Raw genomic sequence first — 22,779 nt, forward strand, 5'->3', positions numbered from 1 at the left:
TGATGGTTTTCATTCTGAAGGACAATCAACATCAGAAGATACTGGTTTGGAAAGGTTACCAGGTTACCTGCCCCAGTCTCATTGCATTCTGGCAAGATGAAATGCTCCTAACACCAACACTGGCAGATGTTTGTCTATCTAACCTGTTTCTAAAACCTCCAGTACAGGAGGTTCATAACTACTCCATTAGTTTGTCACAGCACTACAGCAGCCTTATGACCAAAAAAAAAAATCTTATCATACTTACCTGCTCCTCCCAGTGTTCAAACAGCACACTCACAGGCTTCCCAAGTGCTGACTAATCTCAAAAGGTTCCCCTGGTGAAGCAGGGAAGTTTGGCTGGCATTTTGGAGATCAAGAGAATAAGCAGGGCTGTCATCGAGGCCCTGAATCTCAACAACAGAGATCAAAAATGTCCAGTTCCTGGCCCTGAGGCTTTATGCACTGTATTTCTTTGAAAACATCAGGTAATGCAAGTCAAACTGGACTATTAGAAAAACGCAAGTATCCCTGCAAATTTGGCTGAAGTGAAACTGCACTGGCATTACAGATCCTAAAGTCTTAGAGCCATATTAACCTATGTCTTGCCCACAATGCTGCATGTAGATTAATTGTATTACATACGAACCAGGACTTAGCACAGGATGGGACTCATATTCAGTGTCCCTCCTACTTACCTGGAGAGGCGTCTTGTCAACACACCAGCAACTAAGTAAGCTGGTGCAATAGAAAAAGCTCTCAGTTTTGAGTGAAGAAATTGCTTCAGTGAACCTGAACTTTCCCACATGATCAAGATTTTAGTGGACCTTCAAATGTTAAAAAAAGTACAAATCAGAAAGGACAAAGCTCTTCCTGAATGTTAACATCTTCCATCGCCCTCACAGCACGTTTAGCATCCCTTTGTCAAAAGAAGGACCTCATTCGGAATATTCATATACCCTTTGTCAGTAGACACATGGTGGGTAGACGTCTGCAAGACTTTGCATCTCTGCATGATAGATTTCACTGCTGGCTACTCACTGGAACTCAGAGACAGAGCAAACACCCTCATGACATCGTCAAGCTGATTAAGAAAGACCTGGAATATGAACACTGCCCTTGTGTAGGAATCCTGATGCCGCATCTAAAGTTAACACACTCGGTAACAGCTGAGCGCTCATTTCCCTCCTTGCCCGGGCAGACACTAAAGAAGCTGGCAGCTGAGCTGCAGCAAGAGGGAGACATGAAACACTATCTGTCCTGGAGGCAGGAAGGCGAGACCTGAAACACTATCTGTTCAATCATTTTCATGTTTACATGGGAGATAAATTCTGCAACTGGTCAGTTTTCCTCACGATTTTGCCAGGCAGCAAGGGAGGAAATGAAATAAAAAGTTTTAAAAGTTGGAAAGTCCCAGTGTGCTAAGTAATGCCCCGTCCCAGACAATGCACCAGTGTTATCTGGAGGATAACCTCCTTGATCCTCTAGTAGAGCAACAGCTAACAGATGAAATTCAAGGGTGTTCAGTACCATTAATTCCCTGCCACATATTACGAGTGCCTGCCCCACGGTGACACGGTTCTGCCCCCTCACGCACACTCGCTTGCCTCACTCCACAGGGCCTTGTGTGGATGGAAGAGAGTGCTATCAAATTAAAAACAGTCATAATCACATCATCCAGGCATATTTCTAGAAGAATAACAGCTTTAACATGTCAGGCTGTATTTGAGTTTCAGTTTAACATACAGAGTGCTCATAATAATTAATATAAAATCCCAAGGCTTTATTCACAAGACAGTAAAAATGCCAAAATATTCTCATACCACGTTTAAAAGTTATGTAGAACTAGAAAATGCTTTAGATCATCATTGCAGTTTCAGGCATTCCTGCTTCCTGGGAAATGAGAAACACACAGAGGAATTATCAAACCAAATGAGACCACAGTTCAGCTGATACCATGTCACCTCCATTTCTGCTACTGGTTATGAATTTCAAGTCAGAGGAAAGGGAATATATATTTTGCCCAACATACCTCAAGTAATGGAGTTCAGCATTAATAAATGGAGTTTCTAACACCCACCAGTTAGTACCATATACCCCCAACCATGATGGTTTGTAAACATTTCAAACCTAGCTGTGAATGTCTCCTACTTTTTTTAGTCCATCTGTGATCTTAGTTGGCATTTTATAGCAACAGCACAGATATTCATTCAGTGTCATACTCTGACATGGTAGGAAAAAGGGGAACATTTCTCCCTCTATTCATGTTTTGTTTGCTCAGGTTTTGTTCCACCTCTGCTAACCCCAGGTTGATCTCACGCTTTGTGTGGCCATCTCTCGGCACTGAGCACGTCCCTTTTCTCCAGGATTCCTTTCATTTCTAATGCGTATTTTTAAATTCAAGAAAGCAGAACTGAAAACAGTCTTCAGGGGAAAGAAAGCACTTTATTTCCATAAGTCTATGCTTGGTATCTTCAATGCTATTTTTGGCCACCATAATCTTTTTGTTTGGTTCTGTTGGCATGTTCTCTTTTGACTACTGAGACAGAGGGGGCAGAAGTTTCCAGTGAGCTACCCACTGTGACGCCAAGGTCTTTCCTGAGCAGTGAGTCTATGTAGAAGTTAACAATGCATGAGCTGTCCATATTATTTCTTTATGGGCCCAAGAGACTGCAATAAACTGGATCTATCATCATGCTGACTCTTTACTGACTTTTGGTAGACCCATCTGATACTGCTGTCTTCCATTGCCTGGAAAAAACTAAACGATTTGGACTTATCAGAAAAATTTGCCATCCTGTGTTCATCTGCCTTTTCCAGAGTTATTAATAAATGTGCTGGAAGGCCACTTGTATGGGATGCTTGACTGGCCACATTGAAAGCAGTTTATTTATCTCTCTGGTTTCTGTCTCGCACTTTCTGATGCTTCAGTTTACTTAACATCTGCTCTCTGAGGAGTGATTTATTTTTTTTGAAGTTATTTTAATGTCCTGACTTGTGCCCAGCTGTCCAATCTCTAGCTGACAACTTTGAAGAACTCTTAACAGGCCAGAAGGCCTGAAGGCAACTGGAGCAACACAGCAGTCCTGTTTGGGGGGCACACAATTTCTACTATTCAGACTATTTTAACCCAATTTAACAAGCAACGGTTCACGCTCAGTGTACAGAACTAAACAAGTTGCATATTTCCCTAAAAATGCCATAAGTTCTGAAACATGCTCCACGTACACCTTGCCTGCCAAACAGGATATGAAAGGATACAACATATGCCTGTAACACTACCGCTCTTTCTTCTCAGTGTAGCATCTTTCTGTTTTCATGGAGCTAAGCTGTATCCGGCAGAATCAGTTTTGCTTCCTTTACGCAAATACAGTATAGTAACCTGAACCACAATTACTGACAATCCAGAAGAGCTGACCATCACCATACAGCCATACCAGCCTATAGATGCATTTGGATCTATTTCCACCCCATATGCAGCATTTACACATCAGAAAAACAAAAAATCAGCACTTTTCAATCATTACTGTAAGAAGGGTACCCCAAACAGGAAGAAAAGCAAGATGTTAGTGATGCAGTGTATCAAATGATGATGAAAAGAAATTACCTTGTCTAGGAAGACTATCAAGCAACTGTCCATAGAGGTTTGGTTCAACTCAATCATAAACTATACAAGAAACTCAGATCATCTCAAGTCCCTCTCATCAACCTTCACACTTGCAGACTCTTCCGCTCTAACTTCAGAAAGCCACTTGGAAAACTAATGAGACAGAATCAACTACTGACATCAAGGAACATAAAGGCACTAAAGCTTTCATGATTTTCTTTGCTGATGCACTCAGATGTTGTAACAGTTGCACAAAGCCAGCAGGTAAGTGAAACACGAGCCAATAGTGCTTTTAGACTGGATGTTAGTGGCCCTGCTAAAGGAAAGCATTCTCTTCATGGACCTCTCAGGTACTCTTATATCATCAGCTGACCCCATGCCACCCTGATAAAGCCTTAAGGTCCAGTCCTGCTGGACTCTTCATGAGGAGAGATTAGAATCTAACCATGGGTCTCCTACGTTGGCTAGATACTTGAGGAAATGTGAGGGATGCTACTTTTCTTGTCCATGCTAGACTACTGTAACACGTCTTAAAATAGACTGCTTCTTCAGCAGCAAAAGTGACATGAACACATCATGCCAGAACTGGAATAATGTACTACCAGCTGAGTCTTGGTTTCCAATTCAGACAAAAGGTCATATTTTTCAAGACTTCTTGACCTCTGATCTTATAACAATACGAGAAGAAACATCAGGGGAAAAGCCACTTGCTGCAAAAAGTATTCCCAGTTAAGTTTTATATTGATATTGTGAGCAATTTCTCTTTCATTGCCCCCTCCTTACTTCTTCTAGCACCCAAATAAAGTATATTCTGTTGCTGGATGCCAGGCAAGGAGATTTCTGCTCAAGAGGATCAGAATAACTTGAAACACAACTCTGGTGGAATTTAAAACGTCCGGTTTATTCAGTGAAGACTTCCTCATGACAAGAATATCCCTGCTCCTCCTTTCCTAATTCTAGAGAGACAATAATCCTCAATAATTAATCCATGTTCTGTTCTTAAAACCCAAACTGGAGATGTCTTAGAAATGTCCCATGACAATGGAGTGCAGTCCTCGCTTATATTTTACCCCATAAAAGCAGATTTGGTCATTCTTCAGATCCATCCAAGTCCCAAACACAGAATTCATAGAAGGTCTTGCTTAAATTGCTACAAACTTTTCCACATCTTCAGCTCTATCAAGTACACAAATGCTTTGAAATGATGCATGTAGATGTAAAACAAATATTTCCAACACTGGTATACAATAAATGGATAAAAGGTCCAGCCTAGTTTCTTTTTAGATTCAGATAAGTGAAGGAGAGTGAAAGTGGGATGCAGATTCCCCATATCTGGCCAAAAGCACACAAGATTTAAAGATTAAACCTCAGTGAACCCAAAAGTAACATCTGAACTTTATGGACAGGCTTATTTTGAAAGCTCAGTTACCATCAAGACTGCTAGGATCACAGATGAGGATTGTTTGTTGGTTCAAGGAGTTCTAGCTGGCACACTGAGACAAAATGATAAAAAAATGTTTTCTGTGTTATTCTCAGGGCTTTGTGCCTGTTGGACTTCAGAGTCAGCTTGAACAATACCAAGCTGACGTATCTTAGCAGGCCAGAAATAGCAGGCCAACAGACTGCCACTCCTGACTGGGAGAACAGGGACTGTGCCCATCATTTCCATGGGGCCCCCAGCTCTCCAGTCCCTCCTACCTACACTGGGACAGAGCTGACAGCTCTTAATAATGAAAACCTGGGAAGGGGGAGGAGAGGCAAGAAGGGAAAGGAGACTCTGTTCATATTTTCTGTTGATGAAGTGGCTAACTTTCAGCATTCTTATGTTAGAAAATCCTTTTGTAAACTACCTTAAGAGCAAGCAATGGTAAAAGAGAGGAATTTCCAGGTTCCCTTTGCGGCTTCACATTTTCTTTTCCTGCCATCTCTCAAAAGACAGGATTAGTCCTTTGGAAGTAGCTATCTACTTTAAATTTCAAAGCCAGGGCTTGTTCATCCTAACATCAACATGTCCATGTCCCTTTGTCAACCCCCTCCTAGATGAATGAATGAGCTTTTGTGAGAAAGATGTCAGGTGACACCTCCCTGGGTCAAAAGTCTCAGAGTCTTTCCAATCTGCAGAGCACGGCTGAGACCTACCAAGCGCTGACAGCCAGGGTACAGAGCACCGCCACGTGCAACACTGCTGTGTGCTGACACACTTTGGACAAACTCTTTCCAGTCACAGAGAGTATTAATTCCATTCCAATTACTTCCCTCCATGCATGTACACTAGTTTTCAGATAGAAATTAAAATGCCATGAGTGAACGTGCACCACACTGGAAGAAAGGTAATGAGACATTTGTTTGCACGCGTTCTTGATGGAAAGAGAGCATACAACCAACAAGGGAGACTTTTGCATCCAAAAACTGGTGCAGTTATTTGCAGTAGCTAACATCAGCCCTTTAACTTAGATGCTTTACTGATATGTTCCTACATAAACAAGTGAGCCTCAGGTGGGTTATTTAGAGCCTTTAAATTAAAATCAGATTTTTCCTTTAATTTTAATAGGAGCTTCAAATACAGATAGAGGTGCCTGAAGTTGACCTGTGTGACTATTCTTCTCTCTCCCCCCTGACCAAAACTGCTATGTAAAGTAGGCCACAGAGAGTAGAGGCCACAGTTTCAAAAGGTGAATGCCTAGAGCTATGTATATACAGCTATTTTCAGGCACTTTTAACTGGGTGGCCTGATTTTGAGAAGTTCTGAGTATGTACCACTCCAGCAGTGTACATGCTCCATAACTTCCAAAAAATAAAACCTCGTTATACTCACTATATCAGAGTATGCATAGTATATCTGGAAAAGAGGTTCCTGCCCAGAAAAATGGGGCATCTAAAGGGAAAATACAGGCAGATGAGCATCAAGAGAAGAAAGAGATGCACGGGGGTGACATGGTGTGCCCAAAGTCATGCAGCAAGTCAGAATCAGCACCAAGCAAAAAACTCTGAACCCCAAAACAAATGCCTTACCCATTACATTATGCTGAGCCTCTCTCCTAGTCACAAAAGATATGTGCAGCTGTTCATGAAGTATTCTTAAGACAGACAGAATCTGATAAAAAGAAATCCAACAAGAAGAATGCCATGATCTGTTCTGCAATATCCCCCCAAATCAGAAAGGAGCACACACAGCGGCAACAGCATCTCATGTAATAGTAAACAATCAAAGATAAATTATTTCGATCACATGCTGGGATGAAAATACCACTGCTAAAGGGTTTTATACTTCTTAGAGTGTCCTGAGAGAATAGTTCCCATACTTCAAAACAGACTATTAGGAGAGAGAAATTCAGGAGTTGCAGCTTGGCTCATCCTCTTCTAGGGGAACCCTGTGAAGACTAGTCTGTAAAAATTTTTGATTTGGAGTTAAATTTAAGAATCTAAGAACAAGAAGAATTTAAAATAATGGAAAAAAAGCCAGGTTGGAAGTGGTTAAAGAAATGAGCTCCAGGGTCTGCAATATCTGAAGTTCAAACATTATCCAAGAAGACTTTAAGTCACTTGAGACGGCAAAGAAAGCTGAGTAGCAGATGGGAACACTAACTAGGTGGAGCACCAAGTGCATAGTATGTTTACTTAGTTTTGGTTTAAATTCCTGCAGTTTAGATTATTACTTGTAAGTTATGTAGGGAAATTTAAAAGCTTTTAATCTTAAAACTAAAAATGTAACGTAAAAAGGTTGGTTAGTGCCTAGTCACAGTGATTATCTATCACCACCTTAAGCATAATTTAAAAAGTCAGATCTTGAATTCAAACGCTGTAGGATCACAACTTTTCAAAGCAGTATCAGAGAATTTAGCTATTTTTCATGAGGTTAAAGCTTAAAAAAGGCTGACACAGCTCCAACCATACAATACCCTGTTAAAAATGAAATTTTCACTAAATAATGCTCCTAATCTTTCACCAAACATTACAGAACCTGATCTAGAGCACTTTGATATCAGAAACAATTCTTCGCAGATAAGTAAACAAAGCAATACAGCTGCTGAGAGAACTCAACTGCTATACCAAAAAAATCTATTCAGTGATTTATTTCAAGATAGACCTGCCAGCTATGTAGGACACAAGTTGGAAATGCAACCTCTATTTTTCCAAATCTTTTAAAAAAAGATTCAGAAATTAAGGTTTCAGAATGCCTAGTTCTTTTAGAGCTTTCACTCAAAATAACAGCAAACAGGAAAGAGGAAGTCACAGCCCTGGCCAAACTATTGCTTCCAAAAAAGAATCCATTAAAATCAGTATCTCTTACAGCTTGCCTTTTTTTTTTTTTTTTTCCCAGAAGAGAGTCCCCCCTCCTTCCAAGGGAGATATCACTATTTATACTGAAGAAAATAACAATATCTGCAAGTGACCTCAGCCACTGCTAGTTGCATGATAGCACACCAGGTTCAAGGTGCATATACAAAATCCAACTGGATGTGGACCTGAGGAACCTGTTCTAGAGGATCCTGCTTTGAGTAGGGAGTTGGACTATATAATCTCAAGAGGTCTCTTTCAACCTGAGTGATTCTGCAAATCTGTGAACCTTGTATTTCCACAAGGACTGAGTGGTTACAGTGTCAGTCTAGGATGTGGAAAGTTCAGGTTCAACCCCGTGCTTTCCCTCACACTACACATACAACTCTTGACTAGTTACTAGTTCTCTTCCATGCCAGTTCCTCTAGTGGCCACAGACTGTAGTAGCAGAGACAAGGAGTGTGCCACAAAGTATCTTTCCAACCCATTCTCAGGGGGCTGGATCAATGCACTTATCACTCAAACACTTGACGCAATAAAGAGCAAGCTACAGGGCTTTCAAAAAACCTAACAATGTCCAGACGCCCAGTTTTAGACACTTCAAATAGGGATTCCCTTTTTCAGGAAGTATGGAGAACTCACTGTCAAAAGGACAGGCAAGGCATTAACATGGACATCTGAAAGATAACTACATTGAAAATTAAGCTGTTTATAGAACATGGGGCCCTACTGCTGCAGAATGCAGTCACCTCAGCAACATCTGCCATTTTCAAAGGTGCAGGCAACACAGAGGGAGGAGGATTCAGCACTGTAAAAACTGGAGTCAGCAGAGCATGTGGTCATCCTCCCTTTAGCCAAATTGGTGCAAAACTTTAGTTATACAGTTCTTTTAAGGTCCGCAAGATTAAAATTAAGTTTAAATTGCAGATCATATATAAAGACTACACTTCATTTACAATTAGTTTAAAGTATAATTCAAATAGACATAATTATCATCTGAATCCAAAACTGGTCTCTAAACAAACACTGAATTTTCTTTTGAAAAACTTTCAACAGCAGAAGATTTCTCCTTACATGCCTACTCAACCCTCCAGAGTTTATGGCATTCCTTTGGAAGAGATAATCCCTTAGACTGAATTTAACCCATCACATCAATTTTGTATCCTGTGATAAACTGGGCTCTCTAGTTACAGCTAAAGACTAGGATATTATTTTCTTGGTAGTGACTTCCATTTTGAAATTCTAGAACAAAAAGGATGTGGCTCCTAAGACTTCATGCTATTCACAGATGTATTACTTCTTGTTTGAGTCTTCTAAGTGCTCACGGCTTTGGGATATGACATGACAGCTACAAAGTAGAAAACACAATTTAGCAGGTGAAAACAAAGAGGGGAAAAAAAACCCAGAACACTGTTTAGAGGGATATGACTTTTTTTTCACTGCAGATCATTATGTGCAGGAATACAGAGGCTGATCTACTTAGTCCAGTACAAGAGGTTAGCCAATTACTCAGCTCTCCTGAGATTTCCCCTCCTAAATACAAAGTTGGCTCAAGGTCTCTGTCATGATATTTCTGATGATGAGACAGAAATAAGATGAAGGGGGGGGGCACAGGGACAGGGGAAACATGGTCCCCTAACACAGCAGTGGCCAGTGAGAACAGGCAAAGCTTTTCCTTACCTCATTCCTCATCTTCATTAACAGCTTCTCTACTTTTGCAAACTTGCAAAACTAGATGCTCTCCCAAACATACTGTTCTCATAGAGATAACAATAATAACACTGATAGCAATTTAAGAAAAAAAAAAAACTAAGCCAAAACTACTGAATCTCTCTGCTGCTAGAACAAAATCCCAACCGCTTCCTCAGAGCACAGGTTTCCCTCAGCACCTCTCTCCCACTCACCAACCGCAATAACCACTCCAAAACAAAATATTTTTAAACTAATCGAACATTTTCTCCTAAAGAGATTCCAAAAGACAAGGGAGAGTGCTGCAAATTATTAGTCTTATTTTTATGTAAAGACACTGCCGATGGGGCCAGGCAAGTCAGATGCAAACCGTATGTCTATAAATCTACAATTATAAAAATACAAATTGATGAGGTTCTTCTCTGCCCATCAAGATAGTGATAAATCACAATGGTAATTCCAGTAGTGCCCCATTGAACATAGTTCAGCAATGCAATTTCCCCCAAGAATAGTCATCTAACTTGAACGTTACTTCAAGAGCTACTCTACATTTAAACTCAAAAGCCAGTAAGCGTTTCAGATTATGACAGTAACAGAAGAAAGGGAATGAAAGACTAACTTAACCTAACAGTTACAATGGTTAAAAGGGTAAGATACTAGAATTATTCAGGTTGAAAAGGCATGACTTCTAAACATGGAAATACAACTCAAATTATGTCAGTTAAAGGCAACAGTCTACATCAGGTAACTAGTCAACACCAGAAGTGTATTTATGTTCCTCCTAGCAATTACCTTGTGCAATAGGCTTCCAATGCTGCTCAAAGATCTTAGCTATATTTACAACTTAATTCTTTCAGTCCTTTCCAAAACCAATTTTGCTTCTTCCGTAAATCTCCCCCAAATTCAGGCCTCGGGATTCTTATGACAAACAGCTAAGTTTGTACAGTCATTTCAATTTACCAGCATGCACAAAAAGACAATGTTTTCCAGATTTCTGGGAGTGCTCACTGTAGTAAATATGTTCCCCATTAAATCCACATCATACTTTTAATTAGATGCAAACCTCCTTTGTGTACATGGAAAAAGAGCAGCACAGGACTCCAGAGGGCAATCCTGTGGCACAGGAATGCTTCACTGTTTGTGCTCCCATGGAGAGACATAATGCAAGGGGCCCAAATCCACTACTTCAAATCTCACATCCAGCCTTCAGAAGTCAGCTGCTTCCTTCTCTAGTCACAATAAAAGCCTTCAGGGAGAGCAGGTATTGGCCTACCTTGCATGTATGCCTCTATTTGCCGAATTAGCTCGTAAGACTTAGATCGGTCCAGAAGTGTACGAATAGCCGGAAGAGGGTCCAGGATAATGGTTTCTGGATGAGCATCAATATACTCCTGCAAAACAAATACATAGAAAAAAAAATGGCATTAGGTTGGCTGAAGAGTGTGGAAAAATAATGGGATGGGAAAGAGAATAGACAACATTAACAACCTCAATGTCCAGCTTCTCTTCAAGTGGAGGCAAACGGACATTGGCAACGCAGGAAGTCACCAGTCTAGACACTGACATTTGAAACAAACACAAACATGACAGCTAACTCTTTTAGGATGGCAAATTTCTCCTGTGGACTCACCATCAGCAGTGAAACCTGCACTGCAACCACATCAATTCAGAAGGGAGCCAGTGGCAAAGTGCCACAGTAACAGCTGTGAGCAGGGCTGAGAAAAGCAATTAGGAGAAGAAAGATGACACACTGCTATCTCAGGGTCAGCCTTGCATTGAATTACTGCGCATAAACATCATAACCGTCTGAACTAAGCTCAGAACTACATCTGGGTTCTTTAATGTTGTTATTATTGCTGTCCTCTAGCTCGGCTGAAGACAGTGTTAAGAGCTGGACGATAAGGGCCGGAATTTTTTTTTGGCAGAGCTAAAGAGATTGATGCTTCACTGTATCTTCATTGAGTTTTGAAAGCATCTCTCTTTCTACTTCTCTAAGTTCATACTGTCCTCTCCTGAATGCAAGAACAAAGCAAAGTCCATGTTCTCAGGGATCTTCATCTTCAGAACTCAATTCCCCATTCACTGAGGTCATGACTGCACTACTGCATCTTGGCCATGAACACAGACACAGCTGCCCAGTATTTCCCTTGCAAATCCAACAGAACTTCTGTTTCTCAGAACAGAAACTGAGTTCCTTCATCATTGCCCCAACCTGGCCTCAATAAAGTCAATGGGACAAATAAGCATCCATCTTACCCTATCCAAAACCAGACAAACATTACCAAAGTTAGTATCTGCTTTTGTTTCACCCAACTTCCCAAACCCATCTTTATGTTTCCACTCATTTTTTTAAATCCATTCATGCAAATGCATGATAAATGCTCCTGCAAGTAATGGACTTTCATGATGTCCTACTTCCCTTAAATTGGTTACTTCAGAGAACGAAATATACTCCAAAAGATACTTAGGAGTATGGTGATATGGCCTCAGGAGATGCACTTTGCTAGATACTGAGCTGGAGAGAATGGCATCATCTGTTCCCAGCAAGTGATTTTGCTCCAGACACTGAATGAGGAAGCAGGCTTCCTCTCCCCACTCCTCCTAGCACTGGCAGATTGTTGCTTTCTGCTGACTACATAGTCTGAACTGATGGCTTGCTAAAACTGGATTATTCTTTTGAGGCTAAGAGGATCCAGCATTGAGCTTTAATGAGCCCACTGCATCACCCACAGCACACAAGTAGCTTTCCTTCACAGGGCATGAGGCACCCCTTTAATGGCAATACGATTGATGTATTTAATAATCCCTGCAGAACACAGAATGAATTCTCCAAAGATATGCTCAACCTTGCTGCCACTTGGGAAAAGGAAGGAAAAGAGACAGTCATCAAGTGTCAGACTTGCCTCACCCTTGCAGTGTAGCCTGGACAAAAAGTCTCTTCAGCTCACCAGTGCAGAAGCTGGGTTCATTTCAAGTCATTAATACCCAGAACATACAGACAACAGTTTTTCTCCTGTCCCCAGTAGTTCTGAGAGTCTCAAGCAGAGCAGTCAGTTTTCAAATACAGAAGAGATTTTTTTTTTTAAGAGATAATGTAACTTGTTACCTAATGCATCTTAAACACCTACATGTGTCTGTGCATACGTGCCGTTTTACACAGCAGCTAAAAGACACCTTGTAGAACTAGGATGATCTAGTGATTAGGGCATTAGCTTAAACTTGCTGATCACGAAACTGTACTCAAGTATCTGAATGTATCTAAAGCATAACAAGATAGCTCTTTTAGCCCCTCTATGCCTCAGCTTAAAAGACAGGGAGCTGTCACAGTGTGCATCTTCATGAGCACACCGAGAGGATGAGTACATTACAGACAGCCAACACCCTGGTGGGGCTGTGGGTGAGTACACACGGTAACCAGACTGAACAAGCCACAGCTCCAAAACGTGACCTCAGCAGAGATCTGACAGCAAATATCCTGGGGCGTTTCTGATGCATGTACCAGCTCTTCCTTTCACAGTGCGGTGACTACCCCTTGGCCTCAACCAGTCTCTGGTTCCACCTTGAATTCAAGCTCCTCATACTTCCACACTGGCCCAGCCCCTACTCTGTACATATTTATCCTTCCCCTCACACACAACATTTCATCCTGCCTGTGGCATCCACCCCCTTCATTCCCCTCCAAAGGACAGAATGATTTTTTCCCTCCTCTAGCTCCTTGTGCACCTTCCCAAATCTTACTGATATTTACCTGGGCATTGAGGACTATCCTCACTTCCCTGGGTTAGGTATGTTCCCCTTGTTATTTTGGTTCACATTACTCTAAGTATTTCTGGAGGGAGCCTTGCTTTTTTATGCTTTCTGTAAGGAACTTCACAGTACTTTATTTATTATGATAATAGCTCTAAACTGTATTAAAAGATCATCCAAGCAGTAAGCTTGACACAGCATAACAAAGTTTAACAGGAATGAAGGCATGATCCCAAGGCCACTCTCCACTAGGCAACATGTCAACAGAAGCGAGCATCTTGGCTGACTTTCCTGTGACTGATTTCTAATCCTGTTGCTTTAAGGAGCCTCTAAAAAGCTGTGTAAGGTAAACATGAAATAACTGATGAAGATGAAGGAGGTGGAGGCCGTTTTGCTGAAGCCATTTAGGGTCTGAAGGACTTTAGGTAATAAACTACTCTAATGTTGAGAAGAACTGCAGTGAGTGTAAGGCGACAGCCCCTCCACGCACACACAGAGGAGCCTGGACATGAACTTTATAAAACAAAGAAATTTTTTAACATCAAACCTATTTCAGGTACTATTCTCCAGCTCTTCTCCATTTACAGGCTTAGGTATTTGGACAGCCAGAGGGCAGAGGAATGGCAAAACTCAGAGACTCTCAGCAGGGCAGTGAAGATCTGCATCATCTGAGTAAAGGAAAGAACTGGGATCTGAAGTGTATCTTAGAGCTAATCTGGGGACAGGCTACAGATCTGTTATTTTAACTGAATCTAGAAAGAGGCTCCTCTTTGAAGCAAAGGAGTCTGTCAATGCAGAACAAGGTCAGTGTATTTGTATAGGTCATCTCTGAACACAGCTAGTGGTTAGCTGCTGAAGCTGTTTAGGGGACAGGAGCACCAAAATGCACTCAAGTCCTTACAATAGCTCTGCATCTCTTCTTCTCTTCAGTATTGTGTGTTGCTTGGATTTCTGTCAAAAAGCATTAACTCTGCATTCAAAAACAGAACCATCAGGTTGCAGCAGGATCCCCAAAGCAAATCAACCAGCCTTCCCTTGGGCGTGTATGCTGCCAACACTTTCCCAGTCTCCCACATCTCACACCAGTGCATCACCAGCACATGCAAGAGTTCCAACACCTATGCACAGAAAACTACTCAAAGTAAATAAATATTTAAAAATCCAAGCCTTAACACCAATTCGCCACAACAGGAAATTACAATAAGAAAAAGATCAATTTTGTTAGCTTCACAGGAATAATTACAGTAGCTGATATGAATCCTCGTGTAAATTTTGATTCTTTACTAGGAACCACTGCACACTCAGGCATCACGTTTTACTGAATATATAACTGTGAAGATCACTTAACAGATTGGAAAACCCTTGATGTAGCCTAAGTAGCAGCACTCTTCCCATGGCACTGAATGACTCCACCACCAGAAACAGAGATCTGGATGAACATGAAGGGTTTGTGTCTAAGAAATTTGACAGCAGATGAGCTACTATAGAAATGAACTTGAAAATGGAGCAGTTGCAGAAGGAAAAAAGAGAAACACTGAAGACAAGAGATAGCTTTCAGTACAGCACAACCTTTCAACTTTGAATGTTCAAATCCTCTCTGGTCATTGCAACAACACAACTCTGCACTCTCCTTTGGTGGATTTACCAAAGACTGGTATCCAACAGCAGACTCCACCAACCCAGGCAGCAATCTGGAGGATATTTAGGCTTCCCAATAATATTTTGAAAGGGCTCTGTCCTTGGGCTGCAGTTCAGCTTGACCCAGACAATGTCTATGTTTTCCTCTTTCTAATCTTTGACATAATAAAAGCAAACAAGAAGAAACAAGGACTTTTAGCAGATCCTCCTTTGTTTGTATTCCAGGCTTGGCATTCAGTCATGCTCTGTACCAGCCCTGTTACTGGCAGAAGGCCATCAATGGAACTTGAAATCAAAGAGAGACCAAGTATTTCATGTTCCCTATTAAATACCTCTGGATATAACCCAGAGATTTAAAAAAAAAAAAAAACAAACCCAAAACAACAAACACCTCTTCTTGAAAAGCCTGGGTATAGATGAGAATAAAGGAGTTTGTCATTTTTCCCAAAAAGGTAGCTAATGATTTTTATTTTTTTTAATATTTTAACAGAAAGCTGATATAGTATCTACTGCAAATATTAGGTCATTAGATAAGAGACACTCACTGACTCACTGACTTGATTTTATTACTAAGTAATAAAATTTCTATAATATTTTAATATTAAACAAAAGTTTCATATTTTAAAAAAATGTTAGTAAACAAAACAATAAGAGTGTTTGGATTTTTTTTTCCCACACACAAAAACATGAAGATGACCACTTGTACAACACCAAGGCAGAAACAGATGTAAAGACAGACACAAGCTTGTCTAAAGAATTTGCATCGGATTCAGACTTAAAAAGTTCCTTTTTGTCATCTTGGGCTGTGACAGTCTCTTTTTACTGAGGCACCCTTCCAAAAGGAAAGGTGTAGGCAAGTTGGATCTTGTAACAACACTCATCTCAGCATTGTTTGTCTGTAAATCTAAAAGAGATTCCTGCAGTGGTTGGGAGAGATGAGGGGGGTGCCAAGGGGAAGTAAGGCCAGATCTTCTCTTATATTTCTATTCACTGTACATCTCAAAGCAACTTTCTGAGTACTCAGCTTCCCTGTTTGCCTTCAGAAGTCCACCACTGCTTCGTATGGCAAATACCTACCCACAGGAAGCTATCCTACCAGTTAGCACTTGAATGACAAATTTTTAGTTAATTTTTCCTGCTTATGAGGCTCTTTCAACAAATGCAAGACAGAATTCTTTTTCAAATGGGAAAACACAGGTATTGGCCTGGAAATTCAGGTACAGATAGACCATTTCAACTTTGTGTCTCACTCTGTCTCCCCAGTAGGAAAAAAATTACTAAGATTTGATAGTTTCCTTTGATTTTTCACTTGCCTTTTCTCAGCAGTGGGAGAGACAACAGTTGGAGGGCAGCAGGGGAGGAAACATTACATTTTGATCAACCTGATAGAAGAAACCTAGGCATAAAACCTGCTTCTGATCTTTTTAAGGTGGCTAATGCAAAGAGAACCTGTTCAGAAAAAGCTCTGAAAGACAAATTAGTAACTATTTTCTATCACTTAAACCATCATTTTGAATGGAACACACTAGTATGAAGCTGCAATGACTGAAGCTACTCAAGCCCTTATACAGCTATGACAGGCAGCTGCTCACAGAGTATTCTGCTCTAATCAGAGCACAACAAAGATTCCCCAGTCAATGTCTTACACAAGCCAAAACATACTCACTTTTCAAAGTCATAAGCTTTGTCTAGAAGGCAGGAACTGGGGTATTTTGTTTCTTTCTTACCAAGAAGGCAGGAATGGAGCACCAGCAAGTGAAAGGGACCCTTGAGGACTGTGTCGCTTCCCACCTGACTTCTGTCCATTTTCCTCTGGTCAAGAAGGAACCACCAAGAACTGTAACAATTTTTTGCTAGACAACAAATAAACTATGTTCGATCAGTTCGGCCCAGTGTTACAGGGGGTAGGGAGACTAATCATAATCTCTACAAATAATCACCATCCCCAAAATAAGGATTTATGTGTCCTACGAAGCAAATGTGAATATTTCTCTACTTTGCACTTCATGCACTACAGTAGGTGCTGCATGCAGTCTTCATTTTGGCTTTGGATGAGATCACTAGGCACCACCAATCTTCAGTGCAGTGGAGAACACTTTGCAGCCACCAATACTCTCCTGAGAAACTGCAGCCCAGATCACATCCAACTAGCATAAAGACTTCAGAAAGCTCAGCCCTAAAGGTCTTCTGCAGCTAAAAAGCCACTGACAACAGGCAACTCCTCCTTGCCACTTTCAGAGTCTCCTGTAACAATTATCTTTTACAGGGAAATTAAGAACAGTCATTAAACAAGACAAAAATGGCATGCTAAGAGGCTTCCTAGTCTATTAGCACTCTCCACCAGACCATACAACAGTTCATCACAGACTCCAGAGAGCAGGCACACAGACTCATATGAATGTGAAGCCAGTTTCCTTGTCAGCTCTTGCAGATGAGATAGTCAAGGCCTCTACAATACAGCTCTGAAAAAAAAGTTATTCTTATAAAGGTCATAAATGTAGCCTGACAGATTATTCCTCCTCCTGTGGTCAAGGATTCCTTGCTCTCTGCTTCCTGGAAGACTGCTTTATGGAGCCAACAGTAAAACTGGTGCCAGGTATCATCTTGCTGTTACATTTATATTCAATAGCGGGAAAACTGGCATCATGAATTTTGCACTGTTTGGTCTGGTTAAGATCACCAGAACTTTTTCGATCAATTTAATGAACAAGGGAACCACCTGATTCCACCTGAGTGCAGGTGTCACAGTGCTTATGCAACATCACTTACACATAAGTAGATCTCATGTAAGGTAGTCACTACGTTTTCTAAGTCGCTCATTGATTTTAATATAAAAAACCCAAACCAACAACCCCACCTCACACATTTGATACAAATAGATTCTTACAATTTGTTTCTTCTAGGGAATATACTTCTCTTCATTTCTAATAGTTTTCAATATCTTAAAAATAATACAGGACAGATGGAGACAGGCAGCAGTTTCCTGCCAGTTTCTGCCCTGTATACAAAATTATGTGAGAGCATCCACTTTAAACACACCCTGGCATGTAATTCAATGCTGACAGATCCCTCCTCTGGTCCACTGGTTCCTGAGTACATGTTTTATTACAATGAAAGTTTCCTGCATGCCAGTGATGCGGCACAGTTCAGTCACACATGTGCAGAACAAGAAGCCTAAGGCCTTGCTTTACTGGGGAGAGGATATCATTCAAAGCCTGCTCACAGCGGTCCCTGCCTTCTATCTCATTCACTAGAAAAAGATCCTCTCCCAGTTTGGAAGGCACTGGGAGAGGATGTTTTTCTAGTGAATGAGTTTTGAAGATACTGAGAGATTATAATTCCATATCCACAGTCAGTGTATGTGTAGTCCAGTAACAGAAACCTACATTCTAGTTCAACTACATGATTGTGGGCAAGTCACCCAGTGGGCTATGCTAAAGAACGCTCTATCTGTAAAGACAGATCAGACATCAGTGTGACTACAGGTATCATCATAGCTACTACAAATTCAAACCAGAGCTCCAAGCAGAAACAAGCAAACCCTAAGTCCTTATGACTGCCATTCTGAGTTGACCTAAAGGGCTTCTCCTCTTTATCTCAAAAAGGAGTTAATACTGTTTCTTTTACCAAAGCTTGCAAAACAAAAAATCAGGGATGCAACCAGGATGGTATAGATCACATAATAAAACATGGAAAAGCATGTGACTGAACCCTCATTCCAGGAGCCCCTTCTAATTCTTTAGGCATTACACTGTGCTTATTTGCAGGAAGATGGCATCCTCAAAAATAATAGATATATTAGATAATACAGTGTTTACTGTACAACCAAGAAATAATGACAGGGAGAGAAGAAAGAACATCAAGTTCTTCTCTAACATTCTTGGCTTTTTTATTATTTTCATTTGTGGTTAAATTTAATATTCCTAAAAATGAAGGCCTTGAAGGCACCAGCCAGCTGGGTCCAAGCATTTCACGAGAAGAATTAAGCAACTTTCTTAGCCCAGCCCTGCAACAGCCTTTCTAGAGTATGCCTGGCCAAAGCTTGCCATTGCGAACACAGCAATGCTAAACTGGAATTAGGCAGAGTGTTTAAAAAAAGACTAAGACCACCATCAACAGGGACATGAAATGAAGATGAAAATGTAGAGGAGTCCTCAAAACATGAGCAGAATTCACCACCATCCTCTGCACAGAAACCACTGGTATAAAACAACGCTCTGTATCCACAGGGTGCTTTTCATCCAATTTATTTCCTTCTCATACAGTTCATACTGTTAGTTGAACAAATCCAACTGTATTTACAAATCAAGTCAGGAAACAGGGAACTATTTCTCCTCCATCTGACTTGCTCAGAAGCTTATTCTCACTTCCATTCGTCTCTACTACTTGAGCTCTGGAAAAATATATATGGAGCACACATTATTCTAGAGAGAGGTTTTCTAATGATTCATTTATTAACAGACCTACTGGCAATTGAGGGGTGCTGACTTACATGCAGCGTATTCTCCAAGTGTGTGAACAACACCTTTGCTTTCTACAACACTTGACACACAATCCAAATTTCCAGTATTATCAAAACAAAATTTCAACTTCCCACCAGCCTACTGCAAATTAGCTTCACAAGAAGCACAGTATTATTTTTGCTTGAATATTGATAATTAGAGGAAAATTATGAAGTCCATTATTAAGAAATAGAGACCAATTTATGAAAGGGTAGTGGTAAGCTGAGGCACAGAAAGACATAAGTGTTCTACAGCAGCAAAATAGTGACAATGGTAACAGACAGACAACTGAATTTCAACCCTATTATCTAGTCTCTGAATTAGTTATCTCTGTTCCGCTCTACTGTAACTCAAACTTGTTCCAGCCCAACTTGTTCACCCTTTTGTTCTCTGTTATTCGTAGGAGGCAGCAGACAGGTCTGCAAAAATATCTAATGTAACTGAATACTCTTGTACTGTGCAGGTATTCAAATCAATTTATCACTATGCAAATCCCACAGGATTTGACATGCTGTATCAAAAATACCTCTGTCAGTACTCTCCATGACTCCCTGGGACCAATGTCTGTTCTCACCTCTCCACATTAGCTAGCGTGTCACAGGAAGCATATCCCCAGTTCAAATCAATGACCTGATAGCTCACCCATTGCTGTACATGCTCTATGAGATTAAGGCCAGGCTGCAAACAAAAAAAAAAAAAAATCAGGCACAGGAAACAGGGGAGGTGATGTTAATACAGATGAACTTGGCAGTATGGGAGAGAAGAGTTGGGTCAGGAAACAGAGAACAGTAAGATTTGTTTGCCTCAAATCTTAAAGGAAGGTTTCTTACTGAGAGGCCACTAAAAAGCAAGCTCTGTGATTTGCAAGATGAACAAAGATAGCAAGAGCTGCAGAACAATCCTAAGAAACAAAACAGCATGGAGATGCCCTTATACAGCTTCCTTTAACAGGGGATCACCTTGAATATGGTGACACTCTTGATTTATTATTTCTAATGGGATGGAGAGGAGAGGCAAGGCTGAATTGTTGAACTTGCACACAAGGCTATACTCAGACAAAGCAGGATTTTAGGGCAATATGAGTTTGGTTGTTTAACTTTTATTAAGGCCATGATTTAAAACTGTTTGCAACAAGTTGCTCCAGTTTTAACACAGGAGGAGTTAACCAGCCTGTGAGATGTGGGAATGTTTCAGTAAATTCACTGTAGGACATGGACAATCGTAGCTTGGAAAACAGCAATTGCAGTTAAACAGAAGCACAATGCACTGCCTCCAAACTTTGATCAAGGGCACAACCTGACAGGTGAGCCCTACACCAACGACATGGAGGCACATACAGTAATAGGTGCCAGATGCTGACAGGCATATAACCAGAGAGGTCCCAGTGCCACATACCACAGTACACAGGATTCAAGTACAGCTACTTCTCAGCTGCCCTGAAGTGAGACAGCTTAAGTGAGATTTGCCAGCACTGGTGAAGGTTATAATGTTGTCCCAATAAGAATATCCCTGTAAATCAGGGGTCTACATCTTTTCTGATGTGTATTTCTCTACAAACTTCCACCAGGAATGTGGACAGCCTCCTGGGAGTATACCTGGTTTCTCACTAGTTTGGCTGATGCCCTCACAATAATCAGCAGACTCCTTCCCACCTGCCTAGCTCCCCCATATCCGAATCTCCTTATGGTGGAGGGCTCAAGAAGTCTGAGAGCAAACAGCCATTGAAATTTACACTTAAACCACAGAGGCTTTCAGCTTCCACCCCAAATTCAGGTTTACAGCCTAACATGCTGCAGGAGAGCACTCCTCTAACTGTGGTCAGCTCTTGAGGACCATGAAGACAGCCCTAAGCATGCAGGTTGGACAACCTGGAGGGTGAAGAAACAGCACCAGCTGAGGAACCGGTAGAACTGAAGTACTAGAGAAAGCATAAATAGCATGACCAAAAGGTCCAGGTGGTAAAATTGATGTCATTGTGCATGACAGTAGCAAACGGATTCAATAAGCCTGACAGAAATGTACAATTTCAAGTTTTGCAAAGCTTTTGCCTATGGTCTCCTGTTCCTGCCCCCATGTAAACTTTGGGGGAAAAAAAAAAAAAGGTGGAAATCTGTGATCTCTGCAGTATGCAATTCTGTACTAAAACTGAATTATATCTTACTTTCTGAAAAAAATCCAAGCTGCACTATGTAAAATACCTTCTTCCTGACTAAAGCTTAGAAAATGGAAACAATACCTTCACATATATTTCTTATTCTTATGCTGTATTAACTGTAATCTGCAAATTAACTACCATTTCTAAAAGTTTAAGTAAGTAATTTCACTTCAAATAGTCTGTGATTAAAAAATATTGCTAACTTGATATTATCATTTGAAAGAAAATAAATCCTGCAAGATCAGTGATATGTTTTAACTTATATAGCTCTGTAGAATTTGAGAATTTTAGGAGACACTTTGGGTGGGAAGAGTTGGGGTTTTGGTTTGTAGTTGGGGTTTTGATAGAGTTTCCATTTTTTTCATAAGGGGATGTTTCTGTTGTTGTTTTTAGGCCACTGAATCTCTATACAGGGGATATTATTCTTTTCCAAGTGCTATCAGAAAACCCCCACCAAAGAGCAAGTCCCTGAAGTCAAGAATAAATGGATATTTATCCACAACTGTATATGGACAATATATCCATATATATACTGCTTCTCTCGTCACTCTCAGAATCTATCCCACAAACTCATGAGATGAAAAGTGTATTTTCACTGAGATTTTCTAACTTAAATATATTTAAAAACAAAGCTTCAATATTTAACCTATACAAAAATAAGTTATATAAACGGTAACAAAGGTACACAGAATAATGTCAAAGTATCATATTATGATTACTTCAAGGAATTTATCAGGGTAAGGGATTTAGCTTTAGCAGGTCATTTTACCTCTACCAGCCTTCCAGAAGTGCAGCAGCTGCCACACAGACATGAGAACAGCCCCCTAAGTCCTCAGCCAAATCTAAGGCTCTAGCTGCAAAGCGCTCTACCTTGTTTCATACCAAACTTCACCTTGGTGGTTAAATGCAGCATTAGGAAAATGCATCCTCTGTACTTACTACTTGTTTCCTCCAGACCTCCTTTGATACCTGAGAAAGTATCAGCTTGTGACCTTAAGCTATTAAATACAGTAAGTTGACTAGCTGCAGTTCCTATTAAAAAGGCTGCATATCCATCGAAGAGTTCTTGCTCAGGAATAAAAGAAAGGTGTTTTAGATATTAATTGTACTGCTACACCTGCTTGCACAAGTTCCCTACCAGCATGTTCTCCAGGAGACAAGGGAGGTGCCACAGTATTACACAG

At 40.7% G+C, this 22,779-nt stretch overlaps 1 protein-coding gene across 4 annotated transcripts in view; it reads right to left on the reverse strand.

Annotated features, from left to right (window-relative positions):
* The window catches only part of ITPK1 (inositol-tetrakisphosphate 1-kinase), a 158,229-nt gene that overhangs the window by 50,854 nt on the left and 84,596 nt on the right, over window positions 1-22,779 (reverse strand). For all 4 annotated transcript variants that reach the window (XM_074824980.1, XM_074824981.1, XM_074824984.1 and 1 more), the window contains one exon: window positions 10,827-10,944. In XM_074824980.1, the coding sequence (XP_074681081.1) occupies window positions 10,827-10,944 (118 nt within the window). The remainder of the gene's footprint in view (window positions 1-10,826; window positions 10,945-22,779) is intronic.

This window comes from Strix aluco, chromosome 4 (genome assembly GCF_031877795.1).
Source record: "Strix aluco isolate bStrAlu1 chromosome 4, bStrAlu1.hap1, whole genome shotgun sequence".
Classification (NCBI taxonomy): domain Eukaryota; kingdom Metazoa; phylum Chordata; class Aves; order Strigiformes; family Strigidae; genus Strix; species Strix aluco.